General features: G+C 41.8%; 2 protein-coding genes across 3 annotated transcripts in view; both read right to left on the bottom strand.

Annotated features, from left to right (window-relative positions):
• Positions 1-1818: 1818 nt before the first annotated feature.
• lrrc58b (leucine rich repeat containing 58b) lies at positions 1819-13042 on the bottom strand. The gene is made up of 4 exons (XM_079519032.1): positions 12265-13042; positions 8759-8887; positions 5455-5732; positions 1819-4418 (listed from the first exon to the last, which is right to left on the bottom strand). Exons 1-4 carry the CDS (start codon positions 12735-12737, stop codon positions 4225-4227), a joined length of 1074 nt encoding a protein of 357 aa, XP_079375158.1. The 5' UTR covers positions 12738-13042; the 3' UTR covers positions 1819-4224.
• Positions 13043-14470: 1428 nt separating this feature from the next.
• Positions 14471-20241, bottom strand: part of fstl1b (follistatin-like 1b) — a 28570-nt gene continuing 22799 nt past the window's right edge. For both annotated transcript variants that reach the window (XM_079518379.1, XM_079518378.1), the window contains exons 9-11: positions 19142-19252; positions 18338-18432; positions 14471-16084 (exon numbers count right to left, since the gene is read on the bottom strand). In XM_079518379.1, coding sequence (XP_079374505.1) covers positions 16043-16084; positions 18338-18432; positions 19142-19252 — 248 coding nt within the window. In that variant the 3' untranslated portion in view covers positions 14471-16042. The remainder of the gene's footprint in view (positions 16085-18337; positions 18433-19141; positions 19253-20241) is intronic.

The following is a 20241-nucleotide window of genomic DNA, read 5'->3' as shown; positions in this document are numbered from 1 at the left end:
TACTTGAGTTTTTGTCAGCAGGAGACTCTCCTACATGCAGTAGGATTATCTCTAGACTGTATAATGGTCACCAGCAGAACACAACTGAAAATACGATATATGTCAAAGAAAAATGGGAAAGAGAAGGGAATTTCATTATAACTGAAGAAGAATGGGAGAAAACTTGCAAAGCTATATGGGAGTCAACATGTTCAAATACGTGGAGAGAATTGAATTGGAAAAATCATATACAGTATTTTATAACACCCCTGCAAAAAAGATACAGAGGTACAGGAGTAGACTGCTGGAGATCATGCAAACAAAATGCAGCGAACCATTTTCACGTGTTTTGGGAATGCCCAGTTCTAGATTCATATTGGAAGGAAATTCATGATCATTTAGAAGCGGTGTTTGGGATCAACATCCCCTTTCAGTTTGATACCTTATACCTAGGAAACCTCCCATATGACTTATTGGATAGTAACGATAAAAGATTAATTCTGACCCTCCTGGTGGCTAGCAAGAAGGCTATCACTAGAAAGTGGCTGCAACCACAACCACCCACAGTAGAAGAATGGATCGAGATAACTCATGATATATACAAGATGACATACTCACTCAGATCTCAGGAAGAAAAGTTCTTCTGGATTTGGACTAAATGGACTGAATATATCGCACCTGTCCGATCAGACTTTTGCTGAATAAGGGAAAACAAAGTATTGTGTTGCTATCGCTCATCCCATGCCTCTCTCTACTCTTATTTTATTTTTATTTATTTATCATTCTCCTTTCCTTTCTTTTATTGTATCTTGCCGAATGTATGACCCTGTATTTGTTTTCAAATAAGTGTAATGTAAGTTTGTGAAAGCGTCTCCTTTCCCCCCTTTTCCTTCAGAGCTGCCCAGATGTTCGTCTTTTGTTTTTCTTGTTTGTTTTTGTTTTTTTCCAGAGGAAAGAAAAAAATAAAATGTTGTAACTTTGGTCACCATTGAGAACAAATATACCTGAGAGAAACGAGCACAAACGATTGTAATGCACTTGACCACATGATGTGGTCAAGTGCATTACAATCGTTTGTGCTCGTTGTGCACCACATGTGGTCAAGTGCTCATTATGTTCATTATTATGCTTGTACACAATGAACAAAATAAAAACATAATTAAAAAAAAGAAAATGTACTTGAGTAAAAGTACAAAAGTATCAGCATCAAAATGTACTTAAAGTACTACAAAATAAAAGTACTTTATAAGTATATTGCGGAATGTCCCATTTCACAAGCTCACAATGCGTCACGACGCATTGTGAGCTTGTATCTGCTATTTTCAAATGGCCGAAATGTATAGGGTTGAAGTGGTTAATGTATGTTTTCTAACTAGTAAGTAAAGTAACTAGTAACTAAAGTTTTCAAATAATTGTACTGAAGTAAAAGTACACATTTTGGCTCTGAGATGTAGTGGAGTAGAAGTAAAAGTACTGGAAATTGGAAATACTCAAGTACAAATACCTCAAAATTGTACTTAAGTACAGTACTCATGTAAAAATACAAATTACTTTCCACCACTGCAGAAAACATTACATGACAATGTTATTATTAAAGTGATTAAATCAACCTTTTATTGTTATTATACTGTAGTGTACAGTCTAGATATATTAAGTTTTAAAAAAAGTACACAAAATGAATACTGTACATCCCAATATAATTGTCAGTATCTATTCAGCAAACCACTTTCACAAAACATGTAGCTGTGATGTTGGCAATAATAACATAGTGATATAGTTTTGTTACAACACATTGCTTTGTTTTCACCTTGTGGTTAAGAATGTTAAAGCAAAAAAAAATTTTTAAAAGGCAAAATGCATAGAATTAACATTAGTCACATTTCAGGGTGCAAATATCACATTCGTGTATTTCTACATGTCAGAAATCACTTTCATCAGTAAGGCACTTTAGTAAGTACATAAACAGCTCTACTATAAGCACTATTGTAACAAAAGGAGTATATTCTAATATCTAAATTTAGGGCCCTCCATAAAGACCTTCTGTGTTCTTCCGGTTCTATACCAACTTGACGCACACTGCCTGTGGGGGGGTGGCATTGTCCCCACGAACAATCACAAAAGCCTGAAGGCATGTGATCAGGAACAGAGGAAGCAGGAAAAAGCTGGAAAATTGAGAATCTTCCAATTGGAAGTAAACAGGAGCTGTATGCCAATTCCTGAAAACATTGAGCACCAAAGATTTTTAGTTTGTGTGTCCAGAGAATAAAATATGAAGCCTGCCACTCGTCTCAATCAAATAGCATTTTTATATGTATTGGCACTGGCATATTTCGATTTCCAAACTATCCATTCTCAATGCCACGCAGGTGATACTGGCTATGAAAAAGGCCATGATGCTCAAGAGTCGAGCGTGGCTTATTCCGGAAAAAAAACGTCTCCACTGACACAATAAGATGCAAATGTTTTCGATGAGTCAATTCTGCAAGGTCTCCGCTCTTCTTTTATTATGACTGAGTCACTTTTGGGAGAGCTGACGCACCACTTAAAAAGAAAAAAAAACTGTGCTGATTGGGCCACGAGGTGAGAACACCATCACTATGTCTAGAGAAAACTCAACCCTGAACAAACACTCAAGTGGCAAGCATTACGTTTCGTTCAGCTGCACTGCGGTTCCTAAACCATTTTGGTCATGCACCCCGTTACCTCCCGACCTAGCTGACCCCCCCCCCCCCCCCCCCCACATGAAAATATAAATTGCATAAGCTATATAGAGACATATTTCCTATTTATCCACATATATGCACATGAACCTGAATACGGCATATATATGCAGCATGTGCTATATTCTGCATATACTTGCCATATATTGGCATAATATGTTAATATATTTAAAATAAAACCATAGCACTGTACCATTAAGCCTTTTCATGTCTCGCACCCCCCCTAGAAGGCGCTCGCGCACCACAAGGGGGTGCACACACCACAGTTTTTGGGAACCACTGAGCTACTACTGTATTGCGGATTCCACTGGGAATGGGTGTATTTTATTGTACAATGGTCTACCCTGGTCCTCTCCATACACAGTTCTTGTGCACAGTACAAAAATGGAGAATACATTTTGCACCATAGGCAAGTTTCACATCATGATTAGTCTATCCTGATAATCTGTGTGGTACACACCGGTAATCATTTTAGCCGAGATAAACATGGTTTATCATGGGGCAGCCCAGCTGCACCAAAAGTCCTAGTTTGGCCATAGTTTGCTCCGATTAGAACACAACAGGACTACAGAACCGTCAGCGTAGCCGTAGAGGATGGCAGGACGTCTAAAAGGTTGTTTAGCGATCCTTATTCAGAGAGCATACTGTAGTGCAGATCTCTACATATTTAACTCAAATCATCCCTGCTTTATTAACTTAATGAAATTCACACGAAAACATTGTTGTGTCGCCATCCTCAGGAAATGCCAAGTATTTGATGAACAAGAGGAACCACCCAGTGGATTTCAAGCTCTGGAGTTGCATTGTTGCACTTGCATTGTTTTGTATCTGCATTATTTGTATCCCAGTCTTTTCTTTCTTCTCCCGTCCCTGGAAAAAGGGAGAGAATTCCGACAGCAAGTCCAGCCTCACAGTTCAACCAAGAGTTTTGCTGCCCTCCAATGCTTGACCATGAGGTTTGCGTTTGCTGCCCTTCCAATGCTTGACCAACGAGGCCAACACTTTGTGGGAATGAAGAGAGTCACGGAGCTTCTAGAGCTGCTGGGGATTTGGGAAACAAATTATTTCCCCCCCCCCATTTCTCCTGAACAGAGATGTAGTGAACGGCAGAGAAAGAAAACCCCACATTAAAAGGCATGTAATGTGGTTTTCAAACCACAGTATAGCACCTATTTCTTTTTGTCTTTTAGTGTGTGCACTGGGCTCATGTACAGTCTGAGTTACACTTAGTCGCGCACCAGTGTGGCACACCGAAAATTGTCCGATCTAAAAAAGCTCACGATATGTGTCGGCGTGACACCTTGTGAGGTTTGGTGTGCAACACCAGTACACAACTAAGTAAATACTGTGTGCGCACCCTGTATGTGCACCTGCATTTGTGCGTGTGTGCGCGCTCACACAGTATGCCAACAGGCTGTTAATATGCCTCGAGTTAATTTCTTCAGAAATGTTTGAACGAAACATGCGATCGAAAAGACCGGGCTGAAGTGATGCCAAGGTGTGGCGGCACCTCCAACCTCTCCTACTATCCCAGAAGCACCCTCTGTAGGCGGTCGGCGGGCACGCTGAGCTCGTCCTCCGAATCTGCGTCACTCTGGGGATTAGAGTTGCAAGGGGAGGTGCACTCCGGAGAACACAGGTAATGCATGAGGGGCAGCCGGTATTTCCCGCAGAAATCCACAAACTTGATGTGCCGCACACACGAGTCAAAGTAAACGCCTGCCAGAGAGAGAGAGAGAGAGAAAGGGGAGGTGTAAGTGCATGAATGTAACTAACACCAATGTTGCATGATAGGAATCACTACTAGGCAGTGAACATATCAAGAACCGCCCCGGCCCAGGCGGTGGCGTAACCGTCTGGGCACCCGACTGGTAATCCAGTCGCAGTGTGCCGCGGGTTCGACTCCCGAGCCCGACACGGCCTTTACTGCATGTCTTCCCCCATCTCTCTCCCGTTTCCTGTCAGCCTACTGTCTGTCCCTTCAAAAACCAATAAAAGGCGTAAGCCGCAAAAAAATATCTTAAAAAAAAAAAAAAAAAAAGAACCGCCCCAATCGGTTGACTTCAAACTCGGTGCACAATAGATCGTCGCAGTCCCGCCACCCCTTTCATGACGACGCCAGGCCCAGGAAATAAATCCCAATGCATTTTTCCCATAGACATTTCAAAAAGTATTTATTTAAAGACCTTATAAGCGTCGTGCTAAGCCAACTCGAGTCGTGACAAATCATGACAACGAACGAACACAATATTTTGGACCGAATAAATAATTACAAAGAATAAAAACAACAAAAAAAGTGTTGTAACCTGCCGTTTTTTTCTTTTCTAATTCTTTGTTTGGCTCAAAACATTGTGTTTATTGTCATGATGTGACATAAACGTCTTTAAATAAATACTTTTTGAAAAGTCTATGAGGAAAATGAACATGGAATTATTTTCCGGGTCTCTCGAGGGGGCGGGACTGCGACGCTCTAGAGCACCGAGGACAACAGGGAGTGAAGTGTGTGAAGTCAGTTGGATCGGTGGTTGTTCAGACCTTCCGAGCCCACCGCTACGCTCGTATGTACTGTAAATTCATTAAAATCTCTGTGTGAGTGAGTGAATTTGTCCTTTAGCACATCTCGAGAACCGCCCCAAACAATCGACTTCAAACTCAATGAGCGTATTGCCCCTAGAGACCCTAGGAAGGAAGCGCGTTCATAAATAACCAATAGTCGATTCCACCCATCTACTACCATAAATAAAACACATCTTACCGGCACACTTGGGGTTGGGGCATTTGCTGGCGAGGTCAAGGTAGTGCAGAAGGTTGGAGGGCAGTTCATGGGGGAAGTAGGGGATATTTCGGCTTTTAATGGTACGGCCCGCCAGCTCCAGCAAAGACGGAGGGTCGTAGGTCATATCCTTCACGAAGCGCACCACCAGCGGGTTGCCGCGGAGACTGAGCTCGTGCAAGTGGACCAGGCTGAGGATCTCCCTGGGCAGGTAGGTCAGCAGGTTGTTGTGGAGACTCAGGGAACGCATCGAATGAAGCCTGGAGGTCAGAGATGGGGAACTTTGTTATACATCATATCTCTGCAGCTCCAAAATGTTCATTTTTCAGGAAATGAAAACAATATATATTTTTTAGGAAATTAAGAAAACCTTATATTTTTAAAACAAAGCAATACAGCCTCATCAAAGTTGGTGTTGTAACTTTATATATTGTCAATTACTTCCATGAGAGGGGGAGATGGTGGAGTTAGTTGCTTTAGCAGACATTTTGAGGGTCCAATGGAGTTAAGAGGTTTTGTCCAAAGCACTTTTTACTACTTTCCATTGGTTCAATATTTTCGAAACAACACAAAGACGTAAAGGGTGTTCAATAGCACTGATTTGTGCCAAAAAAATATCAAAAACCTAACAAATTGAGTTATGAGGCTTCCTCCCGACAGCAACGATATGTACATGTGTAATGAGTCAGGTGAGGTAGACCAGTCACAAAGATGACTTTGAGGGAAAGCACTGATATCACATTTATGGGGGAGGTCCTTGAATCATTAAACCCCAGGGGTTTTCGACAGGTGGTCCGTGGACCACTGGTGGTCCCTGGAAGTATTGCATGTGGTCCCTGACCATTCATTTAGTAATGCATAGGATTTGTTGATTTTTTAAAAAATAATGTCATTCCACTAGTTGAGAAACCGTGAACTGAATGACCCGGTGACCCATGATGACGTCCATGTAGTCTTTTACCGACAAATTGGAGGTCAAGAAATTCAACAGAAAAAGGGAGTAAGAATCTCAAAGAGGGGTTAGAAGTGCACCGGATTGCCTGGTTGAGTCATTATTATTATTAGGAAATTATTAGTAGTCAATGGACCATTGGTTGAGACAGTGGAATGTATACACATGGGATGCATAGCAAGTGTTACAAAAGCAGATTCCCCACCCAACACAACAGGGGTCCCCAGGTTGATTTCAGGGTCAGGGTGTTGGCCCCTGGTTCACAATCAGTTGAAAACCCCTGATTTAACCGCATCGCTGCCACCTGGTGGACACAAGAGCCAACACTTGACTGCTGACCGGGATGTACTTGTTTTTTAGTGTGATGCGCGTCCATTTTAGATGCTAAATATTTAGCGTCAATGCTAGCGAGCTACAATGAGGCCATCCTTGCTCTAGAAAAACGCCCAATGTTCCAATCAGGATCACCGGATAACCAGAAAAGACCTCCGAACATTGCACGTTTTGTCAAAACCATGGAGAGCTCCGTAGATTTTGAGTTATTCCGCTTTTTATTCAGCCCTGTATACAAGAAGTGAACGGCAGTGTGCAGGCGCGAAACCGGTCTAGGATCGCTGAAGAAGTTAAGTCCAAGCAAAAAGAAAAAAATAATACAGCGATCCCGTTCGATATCAATAATAAAGCATATGCGACGGAGCGTTCCGCCAGGAGCAGTTGCCGGTTGGATTCTAATTGGCGGAACGCTCCGTCATGAGCAGTTTTTGTGTTCACCATGACTGTTGACACCTGTGAGTGTGAGGCTCTTGTGACACAGCACATTCATGAGGCTGACGTGTGCATAAGTGGGGAGATGTGTATTTGCTATTGATGTCTGTCCTGATGAAGGTCTAATCGACCGAAACGTCGACCCAATAAAGAGCAACATTTTGGCAAGTATCTGACAGTGTGCGGGACCTTTTTTGTTTTTCAAAGATACCCTTTTTAATATTTGCTATTTGCCATGTTGTGAGAATTTCAACAAATGTACCCTTACAGTACAGTACAGTACAGTACAGTACAGTACAGTACAGTACAGTACAGTACAGTACAGAGTGGGCGCCATGACACCCTAGGTGCTGTGACGGTGCTACGCAAGTCTAGGGGAGCCGCGGAATACCATTGTAATATTTGAAATTAATCAATATCACTTTAACCACTTAAACCCTCTATACTAATAAAACAGACCCGAGTTGCACTTACTTGGGGCATTCTTTTTTAATTTACACCTAATTTTGTTGCGGAAAAACTACATGATGCCAAAAACTACAGATCTACACGATGGGCAGTTGCGACACATTGTGAGTTGCACTTACTTGGGGCATTCTTTTTTAATTTACACCTAATTTTGTTGCGGAAAAACTACATGATGCCAAAAAACTACAGATCTACACGATGGGCAGTTGCGACACATTGTGAGTTGCACTTACTTGGGGCATTCTTTTTTAATTTACACCTAATTTTGTTGCGGAAAAACTACATGATGCCAAAAACTACAGATCTACACGATGGGCAGTTGCGACACATTGTGAGTTGCACTTACTTGGGGCATTCTTTTTTAATTTACACCTAATTTTGTTGCGGAAAAACTACATGATGCCAAAAAACTACAGATCTACACGATGGGCAGTTGCGACACATTGTGAGTTGCACTTACTTGGGGCATTCTTTTTTAATTTACACCTAATTTTGTTGCGGAAAAACTACATGATGCCAAAAACTACAGATCTACACGATGGGCAGTTGCGACACATTGTGAGTTGCACTTACTTGGGGCATTCTTTTTTAATTTACACCTAATTTTGTTGCAGAAAAACTACATGATGCCAAAAACTACAGATCTACACGATGGGCAGTTGCGACACATTGTGAGCTTGTGGATCTGCCATTTTTGGTTGAAGAAAAGGGGTTCTGGGGTTCAAGTGCATGGTTAAACAAGTATAAAGTTATTTATTTTTTACTGTAATATGACATAAATGTAGTATTCTATAAAGTAACAACAATGTAATTCAGGGGTGGCGTGGATGAAATAGTGATGTGCCCTGAGCCAAACAAGTTTGAGAACTACTGCAGTGCACTACATACAATGCCTACCGCTTTCAACCTACAAGATGAGAACAGCTAGCACAGACAGGTGGCATTTTTTCTTTCTTATTATTACTATTTTTTGATAGATAGATATCGTGCAGTTGGCAGGATGATCCAACAAGCTTCTCCATCCTAGTCGGGTCAAGTGTAGCTGCAATATGTTAATCACGTGATCAACGTGAAATGCTGATGGTCGTGTGTTGTGGTTACCTGGTGAGCTGTGGGGGAACACTTTGGATGCGATTGTCACACAGAACGAGGTAGCTGAGGTAGGGCAGGTTGGCCAACTCTGGCGGAATGGCCGTGATGAGGTTTCCACCCAGATACAGCAGCTCAAGACTACGAGGAAAAACAACAAAGGCGAGAGAGAGAGTATTATATCAAGCTTCTATACATGTAATAATACTGTATATGTTTTGTGTAGGGTCAAGATGAGGTCGGGTAGGTCAAAACATGGTTCTGTTCAGTTTCAAGCACTGAGAAAACTGTTGCGCCTTTCTTCGCCTTGTTCTCAAAAACATAAGGGAAGCTTTGACAGAAAAAGACTATAGCACTGACGAAGGTCTTAGGACCCGAAACGTTTGCTTTTTAATTGCACTGAGCACTGAGTCTCGGTCTAAGGCGTTTTACTTCTGTTCAGTTTCAACCATTATATATTATTTACACAGCTAAAGATAGACATATAAACTTTATGATTTCTCCCCTTCAATAATACCAAATGGTTTTGTATGGCTCCTATTGTATGGCCTACTGTACTTGTATGGCTACTTGTAGCTCAAGAGGAGAGGGGGGGGGGGGGGGGGGGGGGTGCACTACAGACACGGTCAGCTGTTGCTCTTTCCACAAACGCACAATCCTTACAACAAGTTGTACCTTGTTGTGCAGGTGTCTAATCAGGCTTACCCACGACATAAAATACAAATAACAATTGGTATAATTGAACTAAGTGGATAAATCAATCAACCGACATAATGTTTCAGAACTTTTTTTAAGATGACAAATAAATAAATCTACAAAAAGAAATGGCTTGAGCTTCTGAGCAAACTGTTTTTAAAAGGCAAAAAGAGACACCAGAGAAACACTTTCACACAGCACATACCACATGGGGGTGTTAGTGTCACAGCATTGCATCTAGCCACGGGTAGCCTGTGTTAGTGCTGCCAGAATTGGCCAAAAATGACACTCGAATATTCCTTTTAAAACACCACATGGATTCGAACAAATTTCGAATGTCGAATGTATATGATTTTAATATGAATAAGATATGAATATTGCAGCCTGACATGCTGTAAAACCTTTTCTTCCTTTATCTATATGGTCCGGTCCTGTATGGGCCACGGTTGGTGCTGAGAAATGCGCTCTTGAGTCTTGCGAGATCAAATGAATGATTCATAATTATCTTAATAGCCTAATTTTTGTATAATGTTTTAGTTTACGTGGCAGAGTCTCGCCAGAACTCACAGCAATTGTATTGTTATTTTTTTTAATTCGAATCTTAATTTAATACATTTGATTATTCTTTTATTTTTGACATTCGAATATTCATTCGAATATGGAATATTCGTTGGCAGCACTAGCCTGTGTGTGAATGCAAGGTGATGGTGGAGGTTCCATAGCTATGGGTTGATAATTCTGCACCGGTGTGAACGTGTTCTAATCAGACACCCGTGTTGCACAAATGCACAGGGACAGTGTCAATAGTTTACCTATATTGAGGACAAGTAGCACACAATCCTCAAAGAGGTAGTAGCAGGGATGAAGCAGGGACAGGGGAGTCACAGTCAACAAGAGAGAGAGAGAGAGAGAGAGAGAGAGGAGGGGTGGGTGACTGGATGGATGGTCAGTGAAAGCAAGCTGTCAGCCTAGTGGAACTGCTGACCACAGCAACTGAGAGAGAGGATGCTATTATATTGTCCTTGGTGCCTGAGCAAGCCTGCTCTGTCCAGGGGGAAAGGAGCCATTTAGGACCCTCTCAATGCCTTCGTCAGCAGAAATGCACAAATTATGAGACAGAGAGGGGTAGAAGATGCTGCTGATATATGGTGTTCAAGTTATGCAGTTGGTTGAGTCCAAGCAAACTTGTTCCTGCAATGAGGAGTCCACAGTCCATCGCCCTTAAATGTATCTGCCTATCTTATCGTCATCATGGCTTTAGCAGTAGCAGGTCAAACCTCAAGACCCTCAGATCAAAGTACCTCACACTTTTCAGGGGTTGACAGACTTGACACTATAAGGATGGCCACCTGCTAAAGTACACCAGGTAAATAAAAGATTTGGGCAGGTGGAGTTTACGTTCAGGTTGCCCGACCGGGCAAGTAATCGTTTTGAGAGTTGGACGCAACCATCTATAAACACAACACCAGAGTGGAATGTAAAAAAAAGAGCACCGTTTGGTTTACCTATAATATGCTGTTTTCGCTGTTGCTACATTTAAAAATATAAAACAACAACTGTGAACCCTTAGTCATATTCATACAGGAGGTATTTGTCATAAAAACAAATTGGTATGACATTTCTTATCACACAGCCCCAGAAAGTAAAAAATAAAAAAAATAAGTGTTAAATTGAACGGTAATTCAAATTTTACCCATACTTTTATTATGGACAATTTACTTTTCGGGGCAAGTGGGCATGACCTTTTGGCAAGTAGAACATGACCTGTACTTGTCAAGTGCCTCTGAGACAAACCCCTGACAAACAACCAGCCACGACCAGTTTCTTATCAGACTGCACACACACACACACACATGTACACAAACTTGCATTGTTTGAATGGATGTTTAGCTCGGCTGTTATTTGTGGTTGTGTTGAAGCGTTCACCAGACCGAGTGCAAGATGAACTCATTTCCTGTGATGGGTATGTTTATAGCAGCAACTGTCCCAGATACAATCTAGGATAGCTATCAGAGCAACAGATGACGACACACGTGTGGGGTAATTACTTGGATAAGGATTTGCACTCAAATGGTACACTGATAGTTTCTTTCTTCCAATGGATATGGTGCACAAAGGTTCCCTCTTCATGTGTCGAAGTGCAAAGTAAAATGTATAATAAATACATGGAAATTCATATTCATATCATGCCCTTCCATTTCTTTATAATCCTAAAATGTTATGTGTACTACACACACGCACACACACACACACAGAGAGCCCTGGAGTAAAATAAACAGGTGCACAGTAAATGCAAACAAATTAACCTGATAAGAGTGGATTTTACTTTGTGGTGTTTACTTTGTTTGCAATGTCACGGACACTCACTATACAGCCACCTGCTCTGCTGCTGTTGTGGCTGTCTGGCTGATGCAACAGGCTACTTTGGTCTTAGTTGCACCTTACCCTGATGTGGGTGCATCAATCATGTATAATAAGCTATCCCGGCCTGGATCAAGACCAAGATCATACTAATCATAGATGTATTTGTATCGATTTTTACATTTGCATACATCATAATAGTTATAAGTAAAAGTCATACTCGATTAAAAAAATAAATAATAATAATCTCTGACCTCTGTGTGTGTGTGTGTGTGTGTGTGTGTGTGTGTGTGTGTTTCTTGTGAAGATCCCTCTCTGTTCTTATGATGAATTGAACATGGGCCCTATTGTAATGCTTTATTATGGTGTCGTCCACAGTTAACAGTTTTGTTTTGAGGTTGTGCTTGAAATGTACTGTAATTCTCCAATCTGTTAACAAATGCATCAATCAAAGACAGTACCTGGTCAAGTTTTCGATCTCCGCGGGTATGCTCTTCAGTCTGTTGCCACCGAGCGACAGCGACTGCAGACGCCGCAGCTTGGTGCACTGCAGCGGGATCTCCTCGAAGCGGTTGCCGCTGAAGTTCAGCACCTCCAGCTGCATGGAGCCGAACTCCTTGGGCAGCGAGAACTCGTCCAGGCGGTTGTTCTTGGCCAGCAGCGTCTTCAGCTTGCCCAGCCGCGTTATGTCCTCGCATATGACCGACAGCGCGCTGTTGTTGCTGATGTCCAGAAACTCCAGGTTGGAGAAGATGCACGCCGAGGCGGGCAGGGAGGTGAGCTGGTTGTAGTTCAAGTAGAGCTGCCTGGCGTCCCTTTTCCTCTCCTCGCTGACGCTGTCAACGTTGAAGTTGTTCAGACTCAGACGCGAGAAGTCCAGCACGCCGTTCGCTGGTCCTCCTGCTGCTGCCCTCCCGTGAACCTCCATTTGCATTGCAGTTTTATGGTAAACTTCAACAGGGAATTCTTCGATGTTGTTGTGGTGGGCTTAAACCGCCCCGAAAACCACCGAGTCTAAAAACCCACCCAGCTAGAAGATCAACATTCCTCCTCGTAAAGACGAAAAGGCAGGTAGCCAAAATGCCCATTTGCTTACATTTAATTTCATCGCGCTTTCCAGTCCACTAGATCTAGGTAAGTTATTATTCACGCTTGGTCATGGTATTGGTAACCATGGAGTGTAGTGGAGACTGGAGAGAGAGATCTATAGTTTGCCAGAAGCTGATTTCCATGAGAAACACTAAAGCCGTCCTATGGGGAAGTTATTTGTGTTCCACGTTTCGGGGTTGGCTGCAAGAGGCAGCGACTCCGCCCCACTACAACCCGCTCACTGGCTGGTCACCCACTCCGTCATGTCATGTGCAACAAACTACAATTAAGCGATTTATTGATTTTTCTTTATACGTTCTCGTGACAGGCCCAAATTAATTACACGTTTGATTTTTATTTATTCTTTTATTCTTTTTTTTTCTTTTTTTATTATTATACAACATGATTTACAACATGTATGGGTGATTATCAACTACTGTCACTGGCTTCACAAGTTCACATTGGTCTAGTTCCCATGTCCATTATGCAATACCCCCCTACTATTACTGTTACATTATGCAACAGAACAGATGCATTTGACATTTGACACAGATGCTTGTACAAATTAATGTGTAATACTGTCTACCGTTGTAACACTCCCACCGGAACCTCAGACTCAACACGAGATTGTGCTGCTCCTTTGTGTGGCTATCTGGCTGACTGACCCCTCATTGTCGATTAATCGATTAATAGGTCGTTTTGGTCCTATACCACATGCGGCCCCCACCATCACTTGATGTGGGCCGCAGGTTAATATCAGAATACTGATATATTATTGATTTCAGCTGTTACAATTCCAAACATATATTATGTAGCTTAATGACTAGTATTAAAATGTTTATTGTCTTTTTTTTAATGTCCAATGCATTTGTATTTAGTTCATAAAGTTAACATAACTAAATGTATTTAAAATTAAACAAAATGATTCCAATTCAAAAATAGCACAACATTATTCAGGATTTCAATTCAAATATAGCAGACACATTTTGAGCTTGTAGATCGGCTATTTTTGCTACGACAGTAATATGCAATGTGGCCCTCTGGAGTGAGAGTGGAAATATAGTGGCCCTCTCCATCGTCCATCTAGTCAACCAATACTTTGTTTGTCAATAGTCATGCTTTCCCCCATGGCCATGCACATGATCTCTCATAAACTTAGTTTATTGTTCTTCTTAAACTCTGTTGATGAGTCATCAATCTGTAAAGTCTGGTTTCCGCAAGATTGCATGACATAAGATTATAGTTAACACATTTCTATGACAATAGGTTGTCTAAAACTCTAAATTGCCTGTAAAGTCTGGTTTCCGCATGATTGCATGACATAAGATTATAGTTAACACATTTCTATGACAATAGCTTGTCTAAATTGCTTTGTGTATAACCTTGCCAAACGTTGATGTGGGGGGAAATGCTAAGCAATAATGGAAAGTCACTCTCAAATCAGAAAGAAAATGTACATGGGGAATTAGAATTGACCAGTATTTTATATATTACGCTTCACAATGTGGTAGTATGGTAGTTAATAATTAGGTAACGACATGGGCTACAGCCAGGTCAGGAGAGAGATAATGGCAACAATTTGTAGTGGTTTATGGAGTTTGTTTATTGGCATACATACAGCATTCCTTACAGTCTCTGCACGTCTAGTAGAATATAAAAGACCTAGTTTGAACTATGCAACACTCACGCAAACAAGGATAGAATCACAAAGCATGAGTTTTTACTGCTTGACTTTTGCAAAGCACACTCATTCTTGCTATATCACATGTGGTATATTACCGTATACTTGCAGGCAAAGGTAGACTTTTATAGTCGGCAGGTTCTAAGGCACTGATTTTTATGAACATTTAAAAAAAATGTAGACATGGGATTTTGAAAAAACACGTTACAAAATCCAAACTAGTTTCATTTTCGCACGCACCACGCACACACACACACACACACACACGGTTAATTAATGCGCCTAAGCTACTTTAAGCTGATAATGAGGCTAGTCCTTCTGTTAAGAGTGATTTTGAAAGCACAGGTATAGTGTTGTTGCTGGGTCCATGGTAATGCTTTACCTGGATTTGTACATCATCATTCAAAACATTCTCTATCAATACTAGGCTTTGGTTTCAGTTTTCTCCCTCCCATATTTCAGCTCATGTCTTGCCTTGGTGCAGTAACGCTACTCCACATTATTCAGAAGGTTGGACTGCTCAGATGACAGTTGCTCAAAAAAAAGTTCCCAAGACAGAGCCTATTTGTCAAAAAAAAAAATCAGTTAAAAGCACCAGAGGGAGCTGAGAGAGTAACCTTGGAGCAATGTTATTTCCATCTCAAGCAAATTAACACATTTAACATAGAGGCAAACACATTGCAGCAAAAAAATAAAAAATAATAATAATAATACAACATAAAATGAAGATTGCATCGGGGCATAAAAGCCTGGAAATAGACGAGACAGAGATAGAGAAGTGCATAATAGCAGTTAAAGAAAAACAACCAAAGTTGAGTAGGCTATCTGTAACATTCCTCCAGCCTGCAAGCACCAGTTCAACAGACATGCCAATTCTAAAGCCTAATTTATTGTATTGTACAACAGTATCGCTCGCCAAAAACACAACATATTTCCAGTTATTTCAGTTACAGAAAATGTTATAGTCGGCGAGCGACCGTTTCATTCAACGAGAATAAATTAGTCTCTCTCTCTCTCTCTCTCGGAAAACCTCCCAGAGCCCGTGTCAGGTTCCTCCTCTTCTCTTTGTTCTCTGACACCTCTCTGTCTATTTTAAGGACCTTTCCTTTACAGTGACTTTAATTGTTTCAATCTGTAACCACTCACCATCTTCTTTTCATATATATACTGTAAAAACATAGTAGAAAAGATTTGCCCCATTCCTAGTGCAGGGGTCCAGTAATACAATCAAACAGTGTGACAGTACTGAACACAAGGGAGTCCTATTAATAATACTATTTTGATAGCCCCTGATTCTAACAAATATCAACACAAAGACACAAACACAGTAAAAACAAGAAAAATAAGACATTAACATAAAGAAAAACATGAATAAGTCAGTTCAGTAACAAGTAACACCACAGGGCCTCAAGGTGACTCAAGTATGGAGGAAGGGTGATGGCATATCCTCTCCTTCGTCGTTTCTTCATTTAGGCCTCTTTTGTGCTGCTTTTCATCTTCTCAACTGTTTCCTGGTTTTGCAAAGTACAATAAAAAACAAACTCAGCAACTGACTAGCAAGTGGGGACATGGTAAATGATCATTACAGCAGCACACATTACATTACTGTGTATGTATTTGTATGACCAACAATATGTCAAGCTTATATTAAGCTATAGTCTGAATTTCTGTATACATTTGGAGTCCCAACTCCTTCTGGAGCGAGAACTCGTCCCTAAATATTTGCTAAACACTTTCACCTACAATGCCCAAAATAGGTTACACCAGCAGGTTGAAAGTGGTTATGTTGAAGATGCATTGTTTTTGTTTACAATGGCAGCGTGTGCTGCCTCACTCGAGTGCATAGTACATGACCTCGCTGACTCGTACATGGCCTTGCGCCAGATTTACAGCGGTGCGTGTCATGTGAGCACTGCTGGGCGCAAACACACACACACACACACACACACACACACACACACACACACACACACACACACACACACACACACACACACACACACACACACACACACACACACACACACAGCCGTAACACTACACAAAAATACTTAGTCAGATGCTTTGCTAAGACAACAAAGCATAAGACCTTGAACATCAGCAGTGAGTAGGCTTCTAGATCTATGCTGTCTGCGTGTGGAAACAAAAGCCAAACGCATATCTCAACCTCAACACTAAAGCACAATATTTGTATACTCCTCATTTCCCCATTTATTCCCCCTTTCTTTTTGACGGCCCATAGACCATTTCCGTTCATGAGTTTGGTTTGAGTCATCAAATATAGCAAGTTTGCTATATTTCAAACCATTTGAAGGATAGGGTTATATAACTATATCATATCATATCACTACTATCATTGTTTGGGGAAAACACTGCAAATAATAATACAAATAAAGTCACATGATAGCCTCAGAAAACAAAGGTGACATTTAACAAAGCATCAAATTGGAAGAAATCCAGCAAGCGGGTAAGTATTTCATTACATTGTGAAGTTCTAGAATGTATATTGTTTGTCTGGAGAGATGTTAGGCACAACCTCTGACTATGGAGCATGTTCATGATTATGTTCTTCAGTCTGTGCGTCAGTTATAAAATGACTCAGTTCAGGAATGCCATGTGGCAGATTCCGGTGTGACCAGCAGGCTCTCTGTCAGCACTGGATTCAGTCATTCATTTGTGCAAATAAAGGCACTTATCACTAGCATCGGAGCCCACAGTGTGCGAGCGTCTTCATTCCTTATCCTTGTATACTATACTCATCGCTCGGCACCTGCCCAAGTTTGAAGTTTGGGTTGGATTGTGCATGTCTTTGTACTTTCTTCGTGTCTCTGTCAGCACTGACCTTTGACCGCTCTAAAAACCCTGAGTGTTCATTTAACTTACAAATGTTACAAATTTGTTACATCTGTGTTACGCCTGTAACACTCTCAGAGTTACAAATGGATAAAGTCCATTGTGAGCGGAGTTGTGACAACTCCACTCACGGCGAGTCCAATGGCACCGTTTAGACGAGAGAGTTGCGACAACTCCACTCACGGCCAGTCCAATGGCACCGTTTAGACGAGAGAGTTGTGACAACTCCGCTCACGGCCAGTCCAATGGCACCGTTTAGACGAGAGAGTTGTGACAACTCCGCTCACGGCGAGTCCAATGGCACCGTTTAGACGAGAGAGTTGTGACAACTCCGCTCACGGCCAGTCCAATGGCGGCTCTTCTACATAGACTTCTATTGGCGAAGTGTGACAAAGTCTTGGACCGGAAGCTAACAGAATGCCCTGGACTCAGGCAACAGCCCAGCTTTAATGATCTTAAATGCCTTTATTTTAGATAGTTTTTTTTAATAGCACAACATAAACATTACGGAGACTTTAGTTGTCACCGTACACTACTTTAAAACAGTTGTCATGTTGCACACATGCCTAAAATTGCCGATACCTGCGTCACCCTGTATTTAAAACTCCAGCTTGTCGCACTCCGGCAGCGACGGCTCCAGAAAATTGTGACTGGGGGTGCTATGGGGGGGGGGGCTGGCTATTTAGAGGGGGGACTAATGAATCTTGGTTTACATAGAAGTCAGTCAATTGGGCTTGTTTTGAGGGGGGGGCTTAGGGGGGGGGGGGGCTAAGCCTCCACCAGAGGGGGCTAAAGACCCCCCTTGCCCCCCCCCCCCCCCCCCCCCCCCCCTGGAGCCGTCCCTGCACTTCCGAGGCTGCATGAACAGCGCTCGAGGACATTTAATTACTGTGCAGTAAAGCCAGACTGACCTGGTGCTTGTTGAGCTCGGCCACGCGGAGGCTCCACTCCTCCTCCGTCATCTCCGCCCCAGCGTCGGCAGACTCATCCACCACCGCTGTCTTGTCTGGACAGAAAACACAGCATTAGCCCATTTAGGCCTGACGTCGAAATTAAAAAAAAAACGTTCGCTCTGAAAGAATATATATTCAAAGATTTGTGCCGCATTTTCACGATTTTTCAAAAATAGCAGACCTACAAGCTCGTAGCGCGCCACTCGGTGGCGCGCTATGAGCTTGTAGATCTGCTATTTTTCGATAGCTAAAGCATAACATAATGCTAACACCTAAAGGGGTTCCCGCGCAAATGGGTTAAAGGAGGCGGAGGTTGTTGATGTTATTTGAGTACCACAGACGAATAACAGTCTAAGTCCACACTATTGATCCATAATATATAAATGATAGATAAGGGTTCAGGACAACGAGGCCTTTTCGTGGAGGGGTCAGTCTGAAATTTGGACTTAGACTGTTTTTCGTCTGTGGTACTCAAATTTTGTGTACGTTAAATCAAAATGTTTCACTTAAGTAAAAGTATCAATACTGTCCGGAAGTCAAAATGTACTTGAGTAAAAGACAAGTACAAAAGTATGGGCATCAAAAAGTACTTAAAGTACCAAAGGTAAAAGTACTCATTATGCAGAGTGTTTGATTTCAAGTTTGTTGTGTAAAAGTCTTTTGAAAATAGCCGATCTACAAGCTTACAATGCGTTGCATGCGTTCCCACCATTCGCCCCCAGCAAATGGAACCCTGTGTGCATGCATAAATTGTAGTCTTACCACTGCAGGTCATTGCGGTGCAGACCCAGTTGCCGCACGCGCACACACAACGGTTACATTCCACCTGGGTCTCAGCACCATCCTCATATGTCTCATCCTCCAGGGCACACTCTGCAGAGAAATGCACACACACACACGCACGCACAAACACACAAACACCGCACAATGACACAAGATATCTTTGACACAAGATTCTCTGTTAACTAGCATACTAAAAGCCAGTGAAACGACATTTCGTTCTCTTTTGCATTTTATGTATCTGCTGAATAAAGTTATCTATCTAGATATCGGGAAATGTTTTTGGTTTTTTTGGCCGCAGGCCGGTCGAGCTACTAGTTTACAGAAACAATATAACCGAAAGTTTTATAGACTCAAATATTAGGGCTATATCTTGCGCCACCCCTTAACCCTTATCCCTAAACTTATTTGCCATTTTTTACTTTTTAAACCTTTTAAAATAGTTCAAATAGCTGACCTACAAGCTCACAACGTGTAGATGTAGATCGGCTACTTGAACTATTTTAAAATGATTAGAGTATTCTCCAAAATAACTTTCCATGATTAGTCAATGACAAATACGAAATACAATGTCCTTGTATGTGAATGTAAACCAGGTCCTTTAAGCTTTCAAGGGAAAAAAAATAGTTTCCATAATTTATGCACATGTAAGTAGAGTGTTTCTTTTAGTTTCTGTGTGCATCTGTTTGAGAATGTGTCTGACTGTGCGCCAGAGAGTTTCTATGTTTATAAGTCCTTGGCTCTGCAGCCAGAGGCCACATGGATTCAGTGTTCTGCCATGAATGTTTTTTTTTCTGTCCTGAGAGCCAAAACCCCTTTTCCTGTGAACTTTCCCCCAGATATCTGAAAGTCCCTTGAACTGGACCGGCAGATTGAATCAGACAAGCAAAAAACGCAAAGCTGCCTCATGTGATCGCTTGAAGCAATGGAGTTGGGCAGTAATACTGGATAAAGTTTTATGCATAACATTCATCTCTAAGAAAGGTTATTCTTCAAAGGCAGTTTTTGAGTGGTGCAACCACTCCCTTACGGACTTATGTGTGTGTGTGGGTGCCTGCCTGCCTGGCTGGCTGGCTGGGTAT

This window comes from Electrona antarctica (assembly GCF_951216825.1).
Source record: "Electrona antarctica genome assembly, chromosome: 13".
In the NCBI taxonomy this organism is placed as follows: Eukaryota; Metazoa; Chordata; class Actinopteri; order Myctophiformes; family Myctophidae; genus Electrona; species Electrona antarctica.
This window is presented reverse-complemented; position numbering and strand designations above follow the sequence as displayed.

Coding starts and splice junctions, on each gene's coding strand:
- lrrc58b (XM_079519032.1), bottom strand. CDS start 12,737: ATGCAAATGGAGGTTCACGGGAGGGCAGCAGCAGGAGGACCAGCGAAC. Junction 5,733..8,758: donor GTTCCCCCACAGCTCACCAG/GTAACCACAACA, acceptor TCTGACCTCCAG/GCTTCATTCGATGCGTTCCC. Junction 4,419..5,454: donor CCCCAACCCCAAGTGTGCCG/GTAAGATGTGTT, acceptor TCTCTCTGGCAG/GCGTTTACTTTGACTCGTGT.